General features: G+C 40.6%; 1 protein-coding gene across 2 annotated transcripts in view; it reads left to right on the top strand.

The window, feature by feature from the left end:
- ADAMTS19 (ADAM metallopeptidase with thrombospondin type 1 motif 19) overlaps window positions 1-26,467 on the top strand; it is a 258,326-nt gene that overhangs the window by 144,790 nt on the left and 87,069 nt on the right. For both annotated transcript variants that reach the window (XM_019555261.1, XM_019555262.1), the window contains exons 9-10: window positions 11,947-12,087; window positions 13,371-13,521. In XM_019555261.1, coding sequence (XP_019410806.1) covers window positions 11,947-12,087; window positions 13,371-13,521 — 292 coding nt within the window. The remainder of the gene's footprint in view (window positions 1-11,946; window positions 12,088-13,370; window positions 13,522-26,467) is intronic.

Below are 26,467 nucleotides of genomic sequence, written 5' to 3'. Positions count from 1 at the left end.
TGAACATTACGTACTTTCATATTTATGATGATTCGCCTAGAACTATGTAAATCTGGTATATACGTTCTTATATGAATGCATCTCTTGCTAGATGGTGACAAGCCTTGTTTTTTGTTGCATGTTTGGCATGTTGGAGAAAGCTGAGCAGGGGAACAGCTGAGTTGCTGCACTACCAGTTGCTGTTCACTTTTTATGCACTCTTGCAGTTGATATTAAGGAAAGGGTGCAAGCAGCAACTTTTTCTGCCAGGCACACTGCAAGATAGACTGATGTAAAAATCATAGTATGGCTTTGGATCTTTGATGATGCCTATCCTGGGTAAATACTTATAATTAAGTGGAACTGAGACATAATGAGTATTGCAATCTTAAATTTCAAGTTATAAAAGCCCTAGAGTGCTCTTGGGCACTGGCTCTGCTCATATGCCAGTAGAGATCTTCAGGCTCATCTGCTCTGGCAGTCCCTGGCTGTGGTCCCTCCCTGACCTTAGCTCCTCCTTGGCCCCCCTCTCAGGCCAGTTGAGACCTTGAGGCCCTCTGGCCTGAATTGCCCCCCTAGAATCCGTCTCTGCCTGTGGTCTTTCCTGTTCCTTTGGCCCCTCTTGGGACCTGATCCCACTCGTGGGCCAGTTGGGATCACCAGGGTCCCCAGCCTTGGCACTCTCTGGCTACAGACCCTGTTCTGGGCTCATGGACTCTAGGGTCCCACCTTCAGCCCTTCCCAGGCTATTGATTATCTGAGTAAGCCTTGAGCCTGCCCTCTGCAGGGCTCAAGGCTAAACCACCCATGCAACTTAATAAAAACACTTATGCTCTCTGGCAGACACCCAAACCTTCTCTTGGTTTACCATAAAATAAAGGCCACGTGCCTCCATAAACAAACCTTTCTCTCTGCCGCAGGAAACTATCCCCCGTTCCTAGGCTTGTAGAGTTGCTTACCAAAGTTCTTGTCTTTCAGGAGCCCTGCTGCTTTGCAGCCAGGAGCTCATCTCTTTATGGCTCTCAGACCTGGACTTCCTGACTGGCGCAGGCATGGGGCTCAAGCCTAGCCTTCTTCCAGTCAGGTGAGTCTCCAGTCAACTTTGATGATGCCTGCAAGCTGCCTTTCAGGCTGCTTGCCATCTTTAAGTACCAGCTGCCCTGTCACAATCCATAACATTCTTGCCTTCAATGGAAGGAACTTCCATTGATGTCCTGACCGTGCATGGAAACATGCAGGAGAAATCAGCACCTGAGATAAGAGGTCATTATGTATTAAAAAGAGGCAAATTAGTCAACTTTGCAATGCTTTTTTCATGCTTCTTTGCAAAATGCCAGTGAAAACGTTTAGGTTCTCTCCCATCATCTCTTGTAGCTTAAATCAAAGGTTGGTATTAACAGTTATGTTAATGATATCTTTTCTAAGGCTGTCTTTTCATTTTGCTAGCCAGATGTTTGATCTCATTGATTATATTTCACAGAATATTTCACAAGCATATGAGTATAGAACTACAAATTAATATTTAAGTCTGATTACAAATGTTAAAAATGCACTTTATGGGAAGAAGCAGCTAAATAGTTTGACCCAGCTTTGCAGCGTCTGTAGAGATTGGGCACTTTTATCTAAAGCTGATTCAAACAGCTATTAGATAACATGCCAAAAAAAGTCCCACTAAAGCATCAGATCTATACAGATGTTGGGCGAGCCAGGTCCAACTATCGCACTGCCTCTTCTGGGCATGTACTGGGCTCAGCAGAAGAGCACACCAAGTTTAAAGCAAAGTGCTGTTTTTCTGGTGGGGGTTAATGTCTATAAGCACCCTTTCTACACATTGAAGTATATTTAGCAAAAAATCATGATTCTCCACTTCCAGTGCTTTGAACTTGCTTTTAATGTCAAAATAGTGTAAAGAAAGCTTTTTCCCATCTGTCAGGAAAGTAAAGAAATAAAAATAGGAACCTGAAACTAAATCTCAGTATTTAATGCCATTGCTATTTATACAATACAGTTGTGAATGCACCATACATGTAAAAAGATGGGTCTATTTGCTGTATTAATGTACTGTATTCAACAGCATTCTGACCTTAGAAAAAAACTGCCCTAATGTTTATATGTAATACAGGGCATGTTCCACATTCATTAATATGCAGTATTTACTGTGTATTTAATTTAGTACTTGCTTAATGAAGTACTAACTAAATGCACAGTAACCAGAGTTACAGCGCAGTAGTGCCAGCGCATGGGTTTTTAATGGTGCTTACTGTGCAGTAGCCTAACACTACTGCACAGTAGTGTATTAGCATGGTTTTTGCCTGGCATGCTACTACAGCATGTTAGTAGGCTACTGTGCATTAAGTGTCTCGTGTAGACATGCCCACTGATTTATAAAGAGACCATCTGTTAATTGATATCCTCACTCAGCTTATCATATACATTTTACAGATGATGTTTACAGGTGACCAGGGACAAAGATGAACTTTAAAAGAATTATAGCTCAGAATGAGTGCAGAAAATAAGTCATGACATAGAAACAATATTTGACTTGATGTGTATTATGTTTCTTTGCCTTGCCATAAATGGAAGCCATGAATTCTGTCGTAAATAATATCAAGAAGAATTGCGGATTATTGCATAAACTTTTTTATTGAAGCATGAAACTTAAGAGAAAGTGATCATGAAGTCTTCTGGAATTTCATTCCTTTTAGTGTACAGTTGGATAGGGTTTTCCCCTCTTCCAACTCCTTATATACCAGGCAGTTCTTTTAGGGGAACAGAAAAACAGAACTTTGTGACATTTTTCAGTGTTTGTTTCATTTGTTCTCACTGTAATCTCACTTACCTGGATTTTGGGTATATCTGAATCTTTTATATATTTTAATTATATATCTTTAATTTATACCCATACAATATTGTATACAATATTATATACTTATAAGAATCTTTACTCAATAAAGTATGCCTTAATTTGTTATGCAAATAGAGCTCAGCTCTGGTATCTATACAGGGGGATTCTCTTCACTTGCCAGTCAGAAGGAAGATGAACTGAAGAGGTTTTCAATCAAAGATTTTTTGTGAAAGTATCCAAAACAGTGTTTTAAAAGTTCTCTAAGAGATGGAAAGGAAAATGGTCTTCCCTGAAGGATAATACAGTCCAGTATGTGAATGTTTTGGATTCTGGCCAAGGACTTGCAGGGCAGAGGCAGTGCAGTCACCCTTGTGGAGATCTTTGGTGGATAATCTGCCATGTATGTGGACAAATGGAGCCTTCAGGAGTTTTAGCCCACCTCCCTCCCCTGCAAAATCAAGAAACTGCATTAATAAAGGAAATAGTATCCTAGGAATGGAACAGAAGCTTCCTTATCTCAGTTTATTAAAAATAGACAAATGTAGTCATGCTACAAAGCTACTTATTAAAGCATTACTTTTTAAAACTTGAGTAAAAAGAAAAAGACCCAAACAATGATCTTCACCCTGGGTATCTTGAAATGGATTGTTCTGCAGCTGTTAGCTGTAAGTCATTAGTTTTTCTTTGTGTACATGTAAAATCATATGCAATAGTTGAACTGTGATTACCCCACTGTGGACTGAAACCTTGTTTTAATACAACATAAAGCACTGAAACTGAGCTAACTTACAGCACTGGTTGCTGGTACAGTCAAAATTATTGTTATCAACATTCCCCTTTCAGAAAATAGCTGACAGGCAGTTGACTGAATAAAAGGAGATGCTTCTGAATTGACTTCAGCAGTTTTCCTGTATGCTGACAGCAGGCTTGCAATGGGTTGAAATCAGAATAATAAATTTGAAGCATTGTTTGAATTTACATTTTACATATAAGCACTTGTTCTTTGTTGAAGTTTGTTGTTTTATCTATCATAATCATAAACCATTTTCCAGAAAAGTCCTCAGAAAGAGCCCACAGTTACCTTGTTTTGAATAAGTGACTCTGTGAATTTGTCTGGCTCTTTCAGCCACGTAAGTTGTTCTGAGCAGATTCTGTGTACAAATAACATTACAGTCAGTCTGTCCACTTTGAGACATATTTTCAGTTTGCTCAATGTAATGGTATTACAGTATAATGTTTTATCCAGCAAGATATACCATATACCTTTGGCATTTTTGTTAGGATCTTCCTGTTTTCATCTGAGTGTAATGAAAACATAAGTGTCACCAGCATTCTTCATGGTTTTTTGTAGTCTTCATGATGGTACAGAATCTTTGTATCATTCAAATTTGTTATGAGCTTTTTTCCACTTTGAAAATCCCAAATGTGTGAAAGCTGTGTTTATGTAATTCATCAATAGTTGCATGTGCCTAAAAGCTACACAATGGTAAAAAGAAATATTGTCATCATTTTGGAATAATGGAATAATTGAAAATCATAAACAACAGAAGCAATCTCTGTGCCCCCTCTAAATCGTCACTTGGGCCTGTTGCCTGGCTTGCTCACCCATAGTTGTGCCATAGAACCAGAATGAACAAAAGGGTTTGCTTTGTTTTCAGTTACAAACAAAAGAAGACTAAAGTTGTGGTTGATGAAATAGCTCAGGAATGCTAATGGTATCAGAAAACTTGCAATTAGTTTCAGTTTAACACTTGAAAATATAACCTTTCCTTTTGTATTTAAGTGATTCACTGCTTAGTAAGAACAGGCTAGGGTTACATGATTTAAAAACATGCACACTCTCTGGCATAAATTGAACTATTTAGCTGACATCCTAGCATTCTGTCTAGAATAGTCTAGAATGAGACAGAATGAATAAAGCCGACTATTCACACCTGATCTGTTGAAAACAATGGCCACTGTGTTGAAAGCCATTGCTTTTATGGGTTTTTTTTATATGTAATCCTCTGGGTTCCTTTCTCACTCAGCAATTCTGAAATGGGAAAGATTACAATGAGATGTTGTAGGGTTAGAGTGTTGTATCCCTGATGATCCAAGAAACATGAGGGGCAAGGATGTTTTTGTTTTTTGTGTGTGTTTTCAATACATATGTCTTTTTTTGGACCAACTGTATATAATTATGCAGTCCAATAAAAGATTTGCACACACGAAAAAAACCCTCTTGTACAATGAAATGACCATTGGTCTTGATAAGACTCCAAGATAAGAGAGTATAGAAGGATTTCCATATAAGACTACTTGATGTCTGGCTTTCTCTCCTCCAGTCAGGAAGGTCTTTGAGTCAGCCCTAGAGGAGTAGCAGCTGTCTGTCACTAGCCAGCTGCTGCTCTGCTAGAGGCGACAAGAGAAAGGGGATCTGTAACCTGCACAAGGAGAAAAGGGAATAGCTGGCATGTAGGGTAGGAAGAGTAGGAAATACACAAGTACCTAACACAAAATTCCTCTTCTCAAGAAGAGAGAGATCCTGCTGAGCAGTTTCCCAGGTATATAAGAAAGGACCTTCAGTCTGGCCCCAGCTACCAGGAGCTTGCTCATGTTCCAGAGGAAAGAAGTCAAAATTCTTGCAAGACTGTTAGAGAAGAAAAATGGTCAAGGAATTATCTTGCTACAATAGTTAGTGTAAAAGCAATATTGAAACAGCTCTTACTTTACTGTTTTTAAGTTTAGACATCCCTCCCTAATTAAAAGGAAGTTTCATGTAATGTAATGCCGCTGAATATTTAAACAGCCAGCTAGATCAAAGGTAGTAATCATCATTTTCAGGAATTCTTTTGTCTGGGCAGGTTAAAACAGCATGGTCCTGTATTTTTTTAAATAAAAGCTTCCTGAGGCAATAGTCTACTGCCAGCAGATGCCCCTTTTCTGTACCTTTTCAGTGTTGAAAGTAAGATCTTTTATGAGTTCTTTGGGGCCTTTCTGAGCAATCTCTTCCTTTTTGCCCACACTGAAAAGTAATCATGAATCAGTATCTTTGTGTCATCTTCTCTTTTTTCGCTTTCCTCTGCTTACAATGCATTTAAGTAATTTCATCTTATCTGGTCCCTCTAGGATGATTTCATTAATTCCCTTTACGTTGTCGTTTCATTTAAATGATTATTTTTAGCGTTGAGAACTCTTCTTTAGTCTTTGTGTAACCCAGTACATCTAAGTGACAGTACTTTAATATAGTTGCAAAAGAAAAGGAAATCTCAGAGACAATGCAAAACAGATTGACTTTATAGACAAAAATAATTCAGCTTCAAATAGTAATTTGATGTGACACATTTGGCTTTCATTACAAGGAATATACTGTGGATCTATGGCTTAAAACAAACATATATCTTATTAAGGCATACAATTAATTAAGTTAACAGAGGATGACATTTAAAAGACTTTTGCAATTAAGTAAATATTTTTGAATGAAATCTTTCAGCAAGTATTTGTGTATGCTTTGCTCTAATTCTGAAATTGCCAAGCCGTTTCAAAATAATTGAATATATTTACTGTGCATTGTACCAATAATTATTAATGCATTGATAATTATTAATATGTGCTAATGATGTATAATAAAATAGTTTACTATTATAAAAAGTTATAAAATAATTATTGAGGAAATGTCCTCTGATTTGTTGTCTCTAAGCACTAGTAAGAGTAGTAATTTCTAATGGAGAATGATCCATTAGAAGGATCTAATTTGCATGTAGTCTTGATATTTTTGATTAACCCTTGAAAACCTACAGTTGATATCTTGGGGAATATTTAGGGGTTTGTTCACGATAATTTTAGTGCTTTATATTTGACTGTTAAGATACACATTTGTTTTGTTGATTAGTTAATTCCCAAAATGGAATATATTTATCTAGATAGGATCTGCCTAACACCATGATATTTTGACTGTCTTGATATCTTTCTACTGAAAAATAATAAATATATACATAGGTACACAATATGATCTTTAGGGGATGTCTAGCAGCTTTAAGTAAATTTGCTCTGCTGTCCCTACTAGCTGAGTACAGAAGTGATATTTGAGCTGTCCTTCATCAATCTGATCAATAGGAAATTCTGCTTTCATTACAATTTAGGTCGGCATGCCAATACTCAGAGATGCTCTCTAGGTGCTTTTCTGCCTTGTTTTTTTTTTTCTGCTGTCCAGAAAAGAGTATTCTATATTGTTGTTTCCAAGACATGAGGTGATAGCAAGGACTTCTGGCAGTGTATATTACTGAAGCAAGGAGCGGCTTGGGAGGACTACATGCTCCTCATGGCTGTGACCACATAATCATGAATGTTTGTTTCCCCAAGGACAAGAAGCAGTGGCACACCTTGTGTCTCTGCTACTTGTCCCCCAGGAATGCCTGTGCCATACATCCTCTGACAGGTGGGGTAGGGGAGGTTGGGACCAACACTGTGCTGGCCCCAGCACCCTTATGTGGGGTCCTGTGGGCCTCCTGGGTCTGCAACAGTGGCGATCCTGCTACTCAGAGCCTGGCCGGCAGCCAGAATGCAGCTCCAGCTGGCCAGGCTCCGGGTTTTGGTGGCACACGCTGTCCCCACATGCACCACTTCACATTTTTTTTTTTACATAGGTTTTTTTGACCCTGGGATCTTCTGGGGTCAAAGTCCCACCCCTGTGCTGCTACCTTGCAGTGCGGAAAACAGCTGAATGTGCATTAAGTGATACTGCAGGTGTGATTGTGGTGTCACATACTGCACATCCATGCTAATCTGGACATGGCCCATGAGTCTCTACTGTGGGCAGAAAAGAAGACTAAACAAGGACTAGAAGAGTTCACAGGAGTGGGCAGTTTAGGGCTGAGAGGTGAACCAGGGCTGAGGGAATTTGAAAGAGTCTGGACCAATAGGATGCCTAAATTGAAGGGCTTCTGGAGACCGTTTGTATAGCAACGGACCACATGGGAGATTTTATAAAGAATTTATTAAACCAACCTATAAGTGGCTTGGTGTGCCTGCTGCCTTGGGAGCCCCTCAGCCAGTTATCTTAACAAAAAATAGTCTGTAAGCAGACAGAAGCCTCACAGGTTGGCATTGCTCTTCTGGAAGTCCCTCAGCCAGTCCTCTTAAGATAAACAATAATTCTTGCACCAAAAACAAACATGCAAATCAAAACCTTTAGCTCTTATTCAGGTCACAGGAGGAGGCCTAACCTTTGACACCTTCCTATATAGTGAGCTTATCAGGGCATCAATCGGCTTCCTAGCCAAAGACTGCTCTTTCTCCCAGCTAACCACTTTCTGCTTCCCTCCCTGGGCTTTTCATCATCATTGTCAGTGATTCCTCACAGTTGAGGACATTCACTCCCATGGGTCAAGTAGAGGGTTGTAGATGATCTGGGCTTTTAGCTGCTAGAGCAGGGGTGGGCAAAATACAGCCTGAAGGCCCTAAAATTTTTTGAAAATTAATATTTCTCTGTCCTTGGTTCCTGTCAAAAATGACAGGAACCAGGGGCAGTAGGACCCCACAACACCAGGGCCCTGCCTGGCCCTGCCCCCCAGCCAAGACCGCATGGCTGCCCCACGCCAGAACCTCAGGTAAGTGGGGGTGGGGGGAGAAGGCAGAGAAGGAGCTGGTGCGGAACACGGGGGGGAAAAAGCAGCCCCTCACCTGCCCCATCGCCCATGCTCCCTGCTGCATCTGCTTGCAGACCATGCAGCTGTCTTGAGCAGGCACAGGCAGCCCCACATGGGCTGTGAGCAGCTGCAGTGTGGGGCAGTGGGCATGGGGCGGGCGAGGGGCCGCTTTTCCCCCCCGTGCTCTGCACCAGCTTGTAACCTGCCCCTGCGGCCAGCCTGAGCCCCATGCCAGCTCTGGGCTCACCCGTTGGGGCTGAGCTGTGGCCGCCCTGCTTGCCACCCTGGGCCAGCTGCCTCCTCTTCCTGCTGGTGCAGCCCAACCCAGCTTCACAGACCCCTGCCAGCCTGCACCCCACTCTGGCCCCCACCGGCACTGGCCCTGAGACACTGGTCCCAAGATGGTTACCAGGGGGTGGGGCACCTGTCAAGGAGCGGGGCTACCCATGCGGCCCTCGACAGCTTGCCAAAACTGGGTAAGCGGCTCTCCGCCCAAAATAATTGCCTGCCCCTGTGCTAGAGGAATACTCTTGATAAGCTAAGTGCCCCCAGCTGGGCTTTCACAAGAGGGCTATCTGTCTCCTCATAAAGAGCCAGACAGCCATACTACACAGTCCCATAAGAAGAGTATTTTATTTTAAAATGTTAGTAATTCTGGATGTTATTAGCTCAGACTTAGGAGGGAAAGAGTAATTTGGAAAGAGCTGTGGAATTAACCCTGTTTTACAGTGATGCCATTTAGATAGATTTTCCTGTAGCCACATAAACCTTTAACTTATACCATAGGGGATTTCTTTTCTTTATTTTTTTTCTTATTCCTTCACTTCCCAGAAAGATAGAAATGCATATAGTGAAACAGACTGTAGGCCATATCTTTGATGCCCCTGCCTTAGAGAATTTTGCAAAAGCCCTGTAGTGAACGGTTATGAAATAATGTGCTGATAGGAAGCTTCTTCCTGAATTCATAGTGGTTAGTTTTGCTCTAGAGGTTTTGTATCCTCCTCCTTTTTTTTTTTCACTTACCTGGTATGATGGTGGATGATGTCATTTTTCATATAAAAGCCTAATATTTTATTAGAATCCTGCCAATTCTTTGTTCCTTTCTGGTTTTGTCCTATAATCTGTTACAATAGTGTGAACTAAAAAGTGTTCCATTAAGCCATTCTGCAGTAGTTTATGTTTGTTAAAAGTTGCCCAATGAATTCAGTACATCATCATGCACAATATTTTTAGAAGTAGCTATCTGGAACAGAGAAATTGTAATGCCACTAAGCAAATTCTTTTTCCAAATAGACAATATAGTCATGCTTTGTCATAATGATACTGAACTGAACTAATGAAGTATGTATAGAGAGAATTACGACTTCCTAGAGGTATATGAGGTTTATGGAGTCTGTTTAACACTCCTACCATTGAAATAGCCTAAACGGAAAATAACTACTATTTCTTCAAATCTGCTAATCCTTTGCTTAGAGATCTTAATCACTTTATCACATAAAATGATCTTTTCTTTATACTTGACACAAATCACTTTATCACATAAAATGATCTTTTCTTTATACTTGACACAAATGCTTACAGGTTACAAGAAGGTAGTTCATATTGTACTGATCACTGGGGGAAGGGCACAGTTCCAAGGGCTGTGACCTGCAGCAAGGGCTGTGTTGCAAAAAGTAACCCATAGTAGTAAAAGGCTGCCAACACCTGCTATAGGATTACATGGTTTGGTTAAGTCCTGAAGAAACTGCAGAATGCCATCAACTATTCTGGATATAGTGCTCTGGAAAATATACTCAGAATCACTTATAAGTCTTCAAAAGCAGCTGAAAGTATTTTATTTATTTCTCACATGCCAGCAAGATGTGTATCTGCGTAATAGGGCTGTGCAAAGCTTTAGTCCCTGATTCAATTTGGTGGAGATTCAGCCCAATTCGGAGGCTGAATCTCCAGATCCGAATAGAATCAGGAGACCCTTTAATCTCTCTGAATTGAATCAGAACCCTCTGAATCAATTCAGAGAGATTCGGAAAGATTTGGTGATTTGGATATAGACACAGATTTAAATATTTTTTCTACATACCTCTAGGTAGCAGGTGGCTCATGAATGCTGTGATGCTGGGGCAGACTGGCTTCCCACAGGAGTGCAGAGGGGCCCCCCGTGTGCTTTATGGCAAACCCAGAAGTGAACCGTAAGTACTTCTGGTCCACTTCTGGGTCTGCTGGGGAGCATGCTGGGGGCCCCCCTGCACTCCCCAGCTCGGCGACTGATGCCTCCTAGGTCTGGGGGGGCACCCAGGGTCGTCTCCTCCACTGATTGCCAAGCTGGAAGAAGTACAGGGGAGGCCCCCTGCACCCTGCCCGGTGGACCCAGAAGTGGACCGGAAGTACTTCTGGTCCACTTCCAGGTTCACCACCAAGTACGCAGGGGGCCCCCACACACTCCTGTGGGATGCTCCATCCGCCCCAGCATTGCAGCGTTCATAAGCTGTGCTGGTACCTTGAGGTATGTAGAAAAATATTTAAAGATGTATCTATGGCTGAATTGCTGATTATCCGAATCAGCATTGAATCTTCAGGTTCAGATTTGGCTGAACTGAATTCGGGACAATGATCTGAATCAACAAATTGAATCACTGTCCCTGATTTGGGCTGAATCTGAATCTGAATCCAAATCGAATAGGGCCTGATTCGCACACCCCTACTGTGTAGCTACTATCGAACTCTTTAAAAAAGGAACTTTTGACTTACCTTCTCTCACCCCTGAGTATTGTCTACAATAAGGTAAGTTTTCTAAGTCACAGAATCTTTAACAGGTAAATTCAAAATGGTAGTCAGAACTAGCAGAATTTTCTGGCTACTGAACTGTAGTGCCCTGTGGCAGCATTCACTGTGTTGAAGATGCTGTGTCTTCATAATGCAAATTTCTTAAGTTATTCCATTGCTCTTTTTTTCAAATACAATGTAGTAAAAAGCCAATTCTCTGAACTTAATTTCTAAAATTATAAGTGACGTTAACCTAATGCCCCTGATCAAAATATTTTTTTAAAAATAGGATCTTTGACTTACTGCATGCATGCAGACAACAAAAAGCATGCTTAAGTAACTGTAGGATTAAAACAAGTGAACAGATTCACTAGCTACTTTTGTAAATTATTAATGCTTTCCTTGCTACCAACAGCAATCATTAAAAATATGCCTTCTCTTTCACATTGCAAATATCATTTGCATAGAAGTAAATATCTTAGTACTAGTTTTAAAGCCAGAGTCCCTACAACTGTGAGAGAGATGTCTATAAAATGTATTTTTAAAATCAAGAAGTGTATATATTATTCAAATATATATTATCAAGTATATATTATTCTCATAGTTATCTGTAAAGATTTTTTTTTTTTAAAACAGACTTGTTCATAAAACTTTTGAAAAGCTCTCTGCTACACTGATTCTCTAAATTGTTTTGTTTTATTGTGTTTTGTTTTTAATACCTGCAAAATTCAGCATGGGAATAAATCATGATAATGACCATCCATCCTGTGCAGATGGCCTCCATATCATGTCAGGAGAATGGATTAAAGGCCAGAATCTTGGTGACGTTTCATGGTCCCGGTGCAGCAGGGAAGATCTAGAAAGATTTCTCAGGTAACTTACTAAAGAACATAATGTAATGTAATGTAATGTAATCCTTTTTATTTTAACGGATAGAAAGTAGTCTGGGCAGTCATTTGATGGTTAGAGCACTTTGATGGAAAGTGGGAAATGCAGTTTCAAGCCCATTCAGGGGTCCTAGGGCCTGGGTCTCTTGTTCTGCGGGCAAGTTCTCTAACCACTAGAGACTGTTAGGCCAAAAAGTGGGAGGACTTTACTCTGTGTGTTCACATACACATAGACAAACCTAATGCATGTATGGCACTGGTAAAGTGAAGAAACAAGAAAAGGGACCATTGTAGATGTGCCAGTGTAGAACCCTGACCTGCATTGTTTGGGGGTATTGTAGGATGAGATATTTTCATCTCTTCTTTTGTATCCTTTTTCTTTAAAAAAAAATTGTGTACAACTTCAGTGCTAGCTCAAAAGTAATCAGATGCACACACAAAAAAAGATTGATATGCTTAATGTCTGGAGGCAGTGGGGGGAAATAAGCTCCAAAAGTATGTATTAGAACCGTCCAGTATTAGCCAATTAAATTATATAGTAATCAGACTGAAACATTTTCCAAGGTTTTCCTGTAGCTCTTGTAACTGCTTGAAAAGATTAACTGGTTTTTTTATTTCCTGGTAACTACTTTGTCTCATTAATCTATAGGGAGCTATTTCTTTAAATGATAACACAATAATGCTTTAAATCAGAGCTGTCCAATCTCCAAGCAGCTGGGGGCTGCAGGCTCCACAGGCCACACAGGTGGGGGGAAGCCATAGCCCCCCTGAGCCACACACCCCATAGACACCCCTTCCCACTGCTGCACTGCATGCCTATACCTTCCCTCCACCGCTGCACTGTGGGCCTGTGACCTCCCACCCCCACTGTACCCAGGCCCCCTCCACTGTATGTCTGCAGACACACCACTGATACACCATCCACTTGTGATTGCCCCCTGTTCTCTTCACCCCTTGTTGAACTGAGCACCCCAGCCTCACTCTTAGTCACCCACACTGCTGTAAGTGCTCTGCCCCCTGGCAGGGGCAGAAAGCAGCAGCCAGAGGTGCAGGAAGCCAGGAGCCTCTGGCTCTTGTTATTGCTGGAGCAGCATGGGGAGTGACAGGCAAGCAGGAGCCTGGGTGCTACAATTTAACCCCTGTGGGCCATAAGTGACTTGGCCACCAGTTAGACAGCACTACTTTAAACATTTATCTCTATAGTATAATAAAGTATAGTAAACCTTTCTAGTATTATTTAGCATATTATAAATCTCTGTATTTTGCCAGGTCAAAGGCCAGTAACTGTTTGCTACAGACAAATCCTCAAAGCCTCAATTCTGTGATTATTCCCTCCAAACTGCCAGGAATTACATACACTGCAGATGAGCAATGTCAAATTCTTTTTGGACCAGCTGCTTCCTTTTGTCAAGAAATGCAGGTAAGGTTTGGTTTTGACTTTAGAAGGGAGATTTGCTCTTGTTTCATTGGGAGAGAGAGAGCAAATATCACTGACTTGTAAGCAGAATCCCTGAGTTAACTCTGAACAAGCTAAACTGGATATCCAAGTAATATCACTACAGATTTTTCATCCCCGCTAATTATCCCAGCCAGAATATTGTCCCATTGTGGCTATATTGCTTCTAAACTCAGGACTATCTCCGGAATCTTTGTACAGCACTGCTTTATGCTATGTAGCCATACATATGTACAGTGCATCGGTTTACCAGAAATGCTTTACTCTCAAGACCATTTTTAACAAAATGTGCATGTCCTTCTTTCTTACATGGACTTAACCGAAGAAGCATCTTGAGGAGCAATTTCAAAAGAGAAATGGTTTTCTTTTACATAAAGAAGCCTGATATTAATGAGTGGTTTGGAAAAGGAAACAGATACAAGGGAAAAGGGTGGCAGAGATAAAAGTGAGAGTATGTTACAAAGTGCACTTCAGAAAGACACTATGTTAAAATTAAAACTGAGATGTAAGGAGAATTAGATGATAAAGCCTTGAGAGCAAAGAGCAAAAGAACAATCTTTCACTTTTCCAGTTTCTCACTTCTTCATGTTCTCAGGTGGAATTTTGTTCTGCATCTAGTTACCATGACGAATGACTCATGTCATAATACTTCCCAAAACTAGAGTGAGCATAGACCATAAGGTACAATGTGAAATTCAGGAAATTCCCTCCACCCTCTCAAATCAATTGTGCTGCCGCAAGCAGAGGCCAGGTGACTGCAGGGCAGTGGTAAAGTTCTGGTATTACTATTCAGGCAGCTAAGGAAGTCAGTGCCCTGTTAATGACCCATTGTTCTTTACTTCACAGGTGTTAACAATCATCTCCCCTTTTGAAAGGTCATTCAACTAATCAAGCTAACTAATCTATTTCAGGGCAATTTTGCTACCTGTAAGGGCTTCCTATTTCACAACTCTTGCTGCTCTGCATCCAGGATGTGTGGTCACCCTCCCCAAAACAAACATAACCAAAGTTGCTTTGTTGAAAAGGCATTGTTTGTCTTCTTTTTAACTAGTACTAATGTGCTTTTTAATGATCTTTTTAAGCACCTTGCTTTATTCAGTATATTTTCAGTGGAAATAGAGGCTAAAATTTAAAGGCTCTACCTATTTTCTTGAGTATTTTCAAGTATGAAAACTTACGTGCATTGCAGAATAGTTTCTAAAAACAGGTGATTTGTTTTTAATAACTGAGACTGCCATAGGATTTGTTGGATCTTTAGAACATGCTACAAAAAAGTAACAACTAGTGAGAAGTAACTGATAGTTTGAGAGGTAGTGTTTTGAGCAAGGATAAGTTCACTCATAACTAGTGAACTGGCGTGAATGTATGTGTCTGTTTGGTAATACTTGTAATCTCTGTTTTATGGGAAGCACTGAGAGTTTGAATCTGTGCAAGGAACTTTTTTGAGCAGAAGTTTAAAAGCTTTCTTTTGCTGCAGGTCTATGTCTATGCCAGTCTTCAGCTGATGGGGCAACTAACAGGGGAGTTTGAGGGAAAGATTGGTTTGATAGCTGTGTATGCTTGTCCGTCCGTCCTTCCTTCCTTCCTCTTTTTCTTTTCCTTTTCCTTTTTCTTTCCTGATGTTTTCCCCCCACAAAATTGTTTGTTAAAACGTAAAAGATAGAGGATAGCAACTATTGGATTCATTAGAGAGTCTAAGCAAGACAGGGGAATGAGGATGATGAAGTGTAGAAGCAGTTCATTCTTTCAGTCGTGGACTGGGAAAGGAGAAGAAAAGAGAAGTTAGTCCTGAAAGAGGGGAAGAGAGATGGGAGTGTATAGGTGATATCAGCCCCAGACAGCTAGAGGAAGCATCAAGGCAGATCAAAAACAAAAGTAGCAGATTAGAAGAAGGAACAAAAGAAAAAAGATCAGAGAGATGTAAACCACAGGAAAAATAAGATAGGAGTCTTGGAGATTCACTCCTAAGTAAAACTGCCAGACCAGTCAAATGGAACAAACCAAAAAATGTGTGTGCTCTCTACCAGGATGAAAGATAAAGGACACAGACTTGAAGTTAAAGAATATTTTGGCAGAAACAGGGAAGAGTCCATTAATCATTTCATGTGCAGAAACAAATTAAATGTCTAGATATTTGCTGACAAAGATAATGAACAATTATTATAGGCTGGGAATGATGCTTAAAGTGTTAGAAGCTCAGGTGCTCTTCAGTGGGATCTTTTCTGTGTTAAGGAGAAGGTTGGGCAGCACAGAACCTTTTGAGGCATAAAGAAAAAAAGAATGTGTTTGAAATAAAATCGCATTAAGAAGAAATAATAAAAAGGCCTTTAAAAGATTGTGTTGAGTGGCTATTATAAATCCCTATGTTCAGACTTGAAAATAGGTACAGCTCTTTATAAGTACATCGGAAATTAAAGTAATGTAGTTATTGGACAAGTCAATTTCCTTGACATAAATAGGACTAGAGGGCTACAAATGTAGTTCCTGCTTGTAAGAAGGGGAGAAAAGGATCCAGGCAATTACAGGTCTGTTAATTTGATTTAAATAGAACAAATGCTGAAGAAAGGAATAGTCAAAGGTGTGAAAGACAATGGAAGATAGAACAAAACCCAATATGGGTTTGTTTATTCATGGAAGATTAATGGAATATCCCTCTATGACAAAATACTTATTGGATAAGAGCAATGCAGTAAACTTAATTTACCTATTTAAACAAACCTTTTGATGCCATGTCTAATGAGAAATTGGGATGCTGGAGAGGATGGGAGTTGGCTAAAAGGGAAACAGTTAAGCTGTATGTTTTACTAAAACGTTGCGGTGGTAAGTTAAAAGCCAGCAGGGCTGGGATCCGGTTTAAGAAAAGCTTCCCCAAGCATGGTTTCCAGACCCACTGGCTTTTAATTATCATCCACGCTGCCCAGCTGGACAGTGTGGGCAGCAAGGGGAAGCTGTACAGGGCCAGGACCTGAACTTGGGGAGGCTGTCTAAATTCCTGGTGTGAGAGGCACACAGAATTTTCCCCATTACTCCCTCTATTTGGCTTCTTGGAGCCACGCTCTGGCAGCAGTGTAGCTTTCTGCTTGCTTCTCGCATAGGAGTTTCTGCCCCTGGAACACAGGGAATGGAGCAGCCCATGCCTTCTCCAGGCTGGGATCACTCCAGTCTTGGAAAGGCATAAGGAGCATTGGAGAGACTTGTTGCAGACTGAGCATCTGTACTTCTCCCTCTCCAGGAATCATTTTCAGTCATGGAAATGTTCCATTGCATATTTGCACCCAGCTTTAGGCCAGATATATTCAGTAGAGATGGGGGCACAAGGCACTGGTTAGGTTCCATTTAGAATATTGTGTACAAGTCAGGCCACTGTTAAAAGAGTCATGGACTTAAACTGGAATGGAACAAAAAGTAGTCATTGGGATGAATAAGAGAATGAAAGCATTTCCTTATAAAAGAAGATTGAAGGAACTTGGCTTAACTAAATACCATTTAAGAGGGGGTGCGATTATACTTTACAAGTACTTTTGTCATGTGAGTATTAGGGCAGAGATGATCTCTTTAGGCTAAAAAACAACACTGGCACTGGATTAAATAACTACAGATTAACAGGTGGCAAATTTAGGTTTAAAACTGAAAGATTTCTGTCTGAGAGTGAAGTTTTGGGATGGGTATTCTGAACGAAGTTGTCTCAGCAGCGAACTTAAGTCACATTAACAAGAAATTTGACAAGTTTATGGGATGTATGATATGAAAGGACAGGGAGTTCTGTCTCAACCAACAGTGTGTATGATATTTAGATTTAGTTGTAGTCCAAACAATGGGATATAGCACTGCCTTGTGGCATGTTAGGTATCTGGTAATCCAGTGCTTCAAGTTTGCCAGTAAGAGCCAAGGCAGATTTTCTTCCCCCTCACATGAATGCTGCTGGCTTCAGTAGTGAAAGGGGCAGGGAGTCATCTCTCTTTGAAGGATGGGAACATTGGCCATCATGGTGGATGGGGCTTTTTTGAGTGATACGTGCTTATGCTCCTGTTGGTACTAGGTTAACCCAGCATTCCTAGCTAGTCTTGCTCTTCTGCTGGGTCAAATGCTGAGCCCCAAATATGGAGCTGGAAAATAATGTTTTCCTAGGTCAGATTGGCAATGACTTTAGATGATTTTCTCTTTCGTTGGCTGCCTTTTGTTCTTGGTGTTTCTGGTATTGTGCTGTGTCATTGTGTGTGCGGATTTGGGAGGGTACTTGAGTAAATGATCATCAGTAGTCCAGGAGGCTCCTTCAGGGTCTTATGTTCCTATATTTGTATCTGGGTTGGGATGGAGATAAAATGTGGTGCAGACCTCCTGTTAGCTTCTACTTTCTCTCAGCTCCCTGCTCTCAGGAAACTATAAGTCATGGACCAGATTCTCAAAGATATGCACATGCACTTACATGTCTTTGCACACTTTCAATTCCATAGTGTGTATACTGTTGGTAAATAAATCAGATAGGTATATTGTCATAATGTAGACATGTAAAGTGAGGTGGCTTAGAGTCCCCAGGAAGTTTAGGTAAACTCTCACTCAGGTCTTTTAGTTTCCCATATTATTTTTAGAAATGCTAGCTGCTAAAATATTAAATCAAAATTGTTACCCTGATGCTGATGGGATTCTGTTGATCTATTTGTTCATTCCTAATATTTATTTCTGAATATCCATTTTTTCCCCTCTGGTTCTGGGGTCTTATATGTGAAAGTTTACACTTGTAACTTTAAATACCTTATCTGTCATCTTTTTGCTTGTTTGTGTTATCATTTTAAATTTTAGGAACTCAGTGTAACTGAAAGCTAAGTGTATGTGGTATCACTTTTAGAAGGAGCTGTGTAACGATGAAAGGCCATATGAAAAGCAATGACCTTTTCAGATATTTCCTTTCCAGATGACGGATTATTATTTATTTTTGTCTCTAGAGTTACTTCAGAGGCCAGTGTATTTGACAGTTAAAAAAGGAACTTAATAATAGTTTTGAGGGAAAGGACAACCCTTCTACAGTTTCACTGAAATCCCTTTCAAAACTGATAATCCTGAACTGAGAATTAATAAAATATAAGCAAGGGATACATCATAAAATGAATGTAACACCTCTTTAAATGATTTGGACCAATGTTACTTCTTACCATGACTTAATAAAAATGGGTAAAGAAAATCAGAAATCCTGAGAGAAGAGTTTTGAAGTAGAGGGAAGAAAACTTGTAATGTTCCTCATGCAAAATTCCCCTGCCAGTTGCTCTCACATTCTTCGGTCAGGGAGCAGTGTTTGCCCTTACCGCCAGAAAAGAAAGCAGGAATGTGATCCTCGGATCCTGTGAACCGCAGGACACGTGTGTTCATAGCTCTGTCTGCATTTACACAACTGTGCAGTCACTACTGCGCAGTCATTTAGTACTTGTATAAAGTAGTACTAAATTATTGTATAGACAAGTACAAAACAACTGTGCAGTAACCGGAGTTGCTGTGCAGTAGTGCTGACAAAATCCCTTTTTCATGACACAACTGTGCAGTAGCATTGTATCATGGTTGTTGCCGCACAACTCTACTGCACAGTAGTATTGGGCTACCTGTGCCATCGATGCCTCATGTAGATGCAGCCCCTGTGAATTATCTCCAGTACCAGAGCTGCATACCATCTCTAGCTCCCTACCAATGAGTCTCGGACAGACCTGGATTATCAGGAAATCTTGTATTCTTGGTACTTTTCCCCCAGTGAAATAAGATTTCTAGAACATGGAGGGACAGTAGCAGAGCCCATGTGGCTTGAAGTAAAGTATATCTTATTCAGTGTATATCCTATTCTAAACCCTTGAAACTGTTTTCCTCCTACCTGTTACAGTATTTGAACAATGAAAGTATTTCTGCAGTGATTACAGTCAGGAATTAGGAACACTAAATACACAGATCCTGGTATGTGGGATGGGGCCTAGTTATTTCTTCCAAGTAACTGCATACATGTTGTACTTTGTTCCTGAATGCTGGTGTATTTAGAAATTAATACAGAAATAAGAAATCTGTTGAAATTAATTTATCAGTGTAATTGCACTGAATATGTTAAAGATGGTGCAACAAATATCATTTTCACCTCTTTTACACTAGGGAAAGATATTCTAGTATTTTTCCCCAAGTTGGGTCATCTTTGCATACAACACTTGCCATAGGAGAATACTGATAATAGTAACTAATGTGAGATAAGTTCCATAAATGCCTAAGCTGGCCTTCATGCCTGTTTCTTGAATGGAGCATAATATTTATTCTTCAGATTGCTTTTTTTTTTTTTTTTTTTCATCTTGTGAAGATTACTAGAGCTAAAACTGTGATGTATGTAGCTTGAGAAGAATAGCTTAATATCTTTCAAGAATAAAGTTTGAGTGCATCCCTCAGTATAGGTTTTATATTGTGTCATTGTGCTTATGTTGTAAAACAGCCAAGTTTGCTTTTATGTGGATGATTCGTCACATAAGAATCAAGTAGACTTTAACGTTGTTTCAAATAACAGATAACGAGATCATGGCCCAGAAGTAAAACTTGACAATTGAATATAATTGTAGAACTACAAAATATTGGCCTTCAAGATTAAAGTCCAGGATGTGAATGTTATCTAGTCAACTTCACTAAAACAATTCCTGTCATAACACAGCTGTGATCTTTACTAAGAAAGAGTAGCATGGTTGTATATTATGACAACTTTTAAGAAACTTCAAGGGAAAGATCATAATGAAAAGGGCAGAGGTCATGGAAACATTATAGTCTTGTGTACTTATCTTCCCTCATCTCCACCATGACCCTTTTTAGCTATCTTGATTTGGCATAGCATCATTATAACTGCCCCTTTTGTCTCCTTTGCTTGCCCTCAAATTTCACCTTCTTCCCAGTTGCTTATGTGCCTCGAGCAGCATCTACAACACGTACACAGATCTCCCTCACTCTTCTCCTTCAAAAACCTCCTGAAAAACCAGCTGTTTTGTGATACGTTCCAGCTGTAATCTCCCCTGCTACACTCTTTCTGTATTACACTATGAAATTCATTGTATAATATATTAATTTTTGCCATTAGGATGAATGTACAGTGAGCCTTTTTGAAAGAAAAATCTCCTTTTAGTTTGCACATTTTTCCAGTTGTACATTGCTGTATTCTATTGCACTGTATAAGTAATACATTATATCATAGCTTTTAAAAAGTCATGTCACAAGTATTGTTTTATATCCTCAAATAACTCTTATTTCCCATTATTAGTCTAAATAACTTCAACTGCTGTTGAACTGTGATGATGATGCAGTAGATGGAGAACATATTGCATCAGAATAAACATAAATTTAATTGTCCTAATTGGAAGAGAGAGAAACTTTCACCCTGGAGGAATAAAACTCGGGTGAGTTCAGTGCTCTGGTTTTTGAGTAATGTTGTTGCAGAACTTTGGCTTTCTATGAACTTCTGTTGCAATCCTGATTTAACTGGCAGCACTTAAAGTCTCCAGTAAATTTTTTCAGCCATTTACCATGATTTGCTACTACCCACATGCTGAAATGTTAAAATATCAAAGGTCACTTGTATTTGTTTTTGGTTCTTAATAAAAGAAAAGTAAGAAAAAAAATTAATCCATTTCTTGTGTGACAAAAGTTTGGTGTTAAATATGAGTAAATCTTTTTAGTAAAGCATCTGATCTAAAGGGCAGGGAAAGATGGTCTAACCAAGAGAGTGCAGCAAAGAAAATTTCCTGTTTCAAATTTTATTTTGGGTTTTCCTTTAGAATTACATATAGGTTATATCAGATGTCAAGAAATATCAAGATTCACTTAATCCAAGGGCCTCCATAACCCCAAACATTCTAAGAATACTGTTATAAAAGTGAAAACACTGAGGCAGCAGAATAGACTGCCTAGGGAAACGGTGGATTGGAGGTGTTCAAGAAGAGGTTGGACAGCCATGGGGTGGGATTCACAGATTCACAGAAGTTTAGGTCATAAGATCATTGGGTCTAGCCCCCCTCCTCTGGGCAGGAAATACTGCTGGTATAAAAATAAGTCACAATAAAAATAGGTTAGTTAATCCATGTGCAAGAGGCTCTGTTTTCTCACCATAATCAGAAGTTCCCAGATCTACGTGTTACTTCAAAATTAAGTTCTCAAAATTTGTTTTTGATCTAGACATAGCTATCTATGCCCGTGTTCTGTTATAGGTATTTCCCATGTTTATGGGCTTTGCTGGTTGCCACATGGGGCCAGGAGGGAATTCTTGTCTTCCTGCTCCCACTCCCTTCCACATATTCCTGTCCCTGCATCCTCCCCGTCCTCCCCACCCCCAGTGCAGCTATATGTCACATTTTTTTTCTATACCTTCATTGACGTATTGTGTGTTGGCTGCAGCTGGGGATTTTGAGCAGGTTATGCCAATGCTCCTTTCAGGACTTAAACCTGAAGGTTCCTGGCTAGGGGACCTTGCCCCTCTGCTCAGAATCAGACCCATTGCCATATTTGGGGTCAGGAAGGAATTTTATTCCATAGTCAGATCGGTATAGACTGTGGGGATTTTTGTATTCATCTGTAGCAGGGGTTGTGGCCCTCTTCCTGGTATCTCTCGAGGCTATTAACCTTTACAGCAGCAGGAAATTGGCCACCATGGTCTCCCAGGTTTACCTGTGGCAGGTTATGTCTTGTGTTGTGTCAGAGGTGGCTGTGTAACTTTGCTAAGAGGTTGGACAATGGATTTGCATATGATGGTTTGGTTAGGAATGATCGTAACTCAGGAAGGGGGTGGATGACCTATGAAGGTCCCTTCCAGCTCTACTTTTCTGTGATTCTATGGTCTGATCTCTATTTTCTCTTCTGAGTCTCTGATCTTTATCTTCTGTCATATACAGTGTTTAGAAGATCTTTTTTGTAGCTTGTAAGGCACCCAGTACAAATATGTTAATGATAATTAATAATATATATAAAGCCCATACACACTTGTGCTGTGTATGGCAGGGTGTGTGTCTTTGTTGGTTGTGCATTGTATGGGGTTTTTTCCCTCTGCATTTACTTTTTTTTCTTTTTTTCCCCTTTTCCCTCTCTTCTCCTGTGGCCGTTTGCTTTAAGGAGAAAACATGGCCTGGCCATGTGGCAAGAATGGCCCCTGTTGGTCTGGCCATGTGCTCTTCACATAGAAAGCCTTGTAGCTTGTGAGATACTAAAATACTCTGACTTGATTGGCCAGGGGAAGCAAAGACTCCTCTAGGTAGATTGAGTAAGAGAGAGTCTGGAGCCTGGCACTGCCTGATTGGACAAGGCTTAGGTGAAGTAATGCGAGGTATATCAGAACAACTTAACTAAGGCTGTCTCTCTTTTTCCTGGGGCTGCTAAGAACTACAAAGCTGAATTGGGAGCCAGAAAAACTGCTCCCCATTGGGGTGGTCTCTCCCCATCTTCGCTGGAGCTAAAGCTATGTGAAAGTAACGTCTCAGGTATAGGGAGAGATTTGGTCTCAGAGTTTGGGATCCCTATTCTCTCCCTCTTCTTTCCTTGTTTTTTCCCCCTGAGTTTTGAGTGGGATAATACTATGGGGATATTAATCCCTGGAGCAAATGGAGTAGGTATGGAGTCCTGACAGTTATTGGCCACATAGGCCTGTCCCTCCTCTATTGCTTTGTAATTGTTGTGTTGCAGCGTAGTGGTGTAGCTGAGATGAAATATCCAGGCTGCAGCCACATAGGCCTGGGCCCCTTCTGCTGTTTCACAGCTGTTCTGTCAGCCTAGTTGTGTGGCTGAACTCCAGCTGTATGGGTGGCTGGCAGATTTGGGTCAGGGTGGAGTCTGGCATGGTTTGGGTCAGGGTGAGACCTGGCACTTTTTGTTGGTGATCCAGGCCTCAGTGTGGTGTGGCCCTTACCCTGTGTCCAAATTCTTTTGCAGTTTTCTGCCCCAGCAGAGCTGGGATTGGGACTAGGAATTTTGGGGTACAGTTCACTGATGAAAGCCACAGTTAAACCCTCAAAGCCACCATGCAGAAGTGGAGGTTCGCACTCTATCACTTCCTCAGGAGCAACAGTACCCCTTGCAATGCAGAAGCACCCACGCTCTTGAGTAACTCCCTCAGTGCTGCAAACCCAAGGAGCAGCTCTTATGACTCTCCAGTGTGGGACCCCCTCTCCAGCCCATTTCTGAAGGGCAGGTATAGAGGTGCAGGCCCCCAGAACTACCCTTTGGGGAGCCCCCAAGTCCTGGACTCCTTGGGCAGGGGTGAAGCCAAGAGGGTACAACCTATAGACTTTGTCTTGTACTTAATAGTGTTTTAAATTGTACTTGGTGTTTTCCTTTGGGTTTTTGCCTTTATTTTCTGTAATAAGTGTGTTCTTTTGTGTTTATACTGCTTGCAAGAAGGGGATTTTGTTTATGTGGGGTACCCCAGCAAATTAAGTGTTCCCAGATTTTTGGGTGGAGCCTCGAGCCACTGGTATGACTCATTGGGTTTCCCAAAATAAGAACCTGGCCCTCCTTGCAGCTGTCTAGTGCCCAGAAGAAGGGAATGTCTGGGTAAAGCATAGATAAGAATATGAATATATTCGAATTGCTTAGATTCTCCTTACATTTTTAGGACATGATGAGATGCCTATCCACCAGCAGTGAGGCTGTTTTGACACGCTGTAACTAGAACACATTGGAGCAGACTTGATTAATCAAGCTCGTTCGACAAGCTTTAGTTAAAGCACCCCTACCACTGTTTCTCAGCACAGGGACAATGATAGATGATACTACATGAGATGCTCTGGGTGCTTTAATTAAAGCTACTTTAATTAAAGTCCCCCATCCACACACACATAGGCACACACTCCCAGAGCATGTATAACTGCCCGATGTGATCTCAATCAGTGTTGTAATAGTTTGAAGAATAAAACATGACCTCAAATGAAATAAGATTTCAAAGAGTTCGGTTTTTATATAATGGAAAAGCCAATTTTATAGGCCTTTTGAAAATATCTCTTTAAGCTGGTATCCTACCTAAAGTGGTTATGGGCTACATGCTATTCTCCCTAGTCATGCGTTTATTTGCCAGATCAGAGGTTCCCAAACTTTTTCTTATTGTGTACCCCTTCCAGATTTACAAGCTGCCCATGTACCCCAACCGGCATACATGTTATATTTTAACCCCTTAAATGCCAATTAGTATTATAAAGAAAATTCAATCTACCATTACACCATTTCTCTCGCATACCCCCCCCCCCAGAGATGTCTTGCATATCCCCAGGGTAAGTGTACCACAGTTTAGGAACTCCTGGCTCAGAGCATACCAAAAGACTCCAAGAACATGCACAGTTTTGGCTTACAAGTATACAGTTTTATTTAGTAAACAAACATTAACAACAGAAGTTAAAGATAAGGACAATTTTAGGCTTTATAGGAAAGGGTACCTGTAAGCTTTTAGTTGAAACAAGCCAAACTATATGAGGAAAGGTTGAAGGAACTAATTATTTTTAGCTTGAAGAATAAGGGCTCAGTTTAAAAGAGGAAGGCAAGGCAAAGCGCCTTCCTGGACAAATACAGGACTGCTTAGACCTAGCGTAGCACAACTTAATGCAGCAGTTCTCAGAATTTTTAGAATCTAAGGTACCCCTCATTAGATTCAAGGCATTCCTCCAAAAATGCCAGCTCTTAGTTTCTGCTTATTTTTTGAGTACAGAAAAATTATAGAACACTCTTCTGTTGCAAAGAAAGACCACAACAGTCAGAATGTTCTTTACACTATGTATGCCCATTTGAAACATTTGGGTTTATCTTGTGAATCATGTTAGCACACCTCACAGTGCTGATACTGAGCAACATCCTGTTAAATGTAAATGGGTTGTGAACCATTGGAAGGTCTGAGAAGCTCCTGCCATCCTTCTCTATCGTCCTGTTAATTTGTTCAGATGGTGGTGATGATCTAATCATTGGTAATTATCTAAGGAAGAAGCTTGGCTTGATGTTATGAGACTTTGCCTTTAATTTGAGAAGCATTTAATTCTCTCTGCATTAGCCCCTTGGGCTGCATACTGGCAAACCACACTCCAGTTGCCAGCCAGGCTCCAAGTGGCAGGATTGCTGCTGCTGCAGCCCCAGGGAAGCCCTAGGATTTCAGGTAAGGTGCTGGAGCCACCCCAGTGCTGGCCCCAGCCTCCCTTACCCCACCTGGGGTAACCTGCCATGCGTCAGAAGCCAGAGGGGCACAGGTGTTCCCCGGGGACAAGTAACAGTGGCACAAGTAGAGAGCATGCAAATATTAGAGAACATGGAGAATACATTTTTCCTTGTGCTGCTGTTTCTTGTCTTCAGGGAAACAAACGTCCATGCTCGTGTGGACGCAGCCTTGGAGCTGGCATTTTTTCATGTTCAAATCATATCATCAATGCATTCTTGGTACTCAAAGCTATGAATAAATTCAGTGTAGCAACAGCACTAACCCTGCTTTTTAACAATTTGGTAAATAAAAAAGTGTTTGATTTTAATCCTTGTGTTAATTCATAAGAAGCACCTAAAAGCAGACTGGCCTTGGTAATTGACAGCAGGAATAGAGCTAAAAGACTTCATCATTTGACTCTAAAGACATGATGTGAACTGACGTCTTTAGTAGATCTGAAGCCATTCAGAGGTCTGTGTTCTTGAGGTGGTGATTGTTTTCAGGCCTCTTGATGTAGGCTGAAGACCCAACAGTAGAGTTTTTATATACCCTCGTTCCCAATTCAGGAAAAAAAATATTCTCCATGTTCTTTTTCTCTAATATTTTCTTGCTGTCTTACACTCCCTTTCATTATAGTTTTATATCAGAGGTCACTTAAGGTATACTAGGCATCTAAACTGGTTAGTCTGTCTCAAGGATAAGTGTAGGTGGAATCTGTATAGGGACACAGTTCACAAGCTTTTTAGTAGCCTA

The sequence above is a fragment of the Crocodylus porosus genome, unplaced genomic scaffold, assembly GCF_001723895.1.
Source record: "Crocodylus porosus isolate Cpor-Errol unplaced genomic scaffold, CroPor_comp1, whole genome shotgun sequence".
NCBI classification, from domain to species: Eukaryota; Metazoa; Chordata; order Crocodylia; family Crocodylidae; genus Crocodylus; species Crocodylus porosus.
The sequence above is the reverse complement of the archived record's forward strand: the minus strand, read 5'-3'. Positions and strand labels throughout refer to the sequence as shown.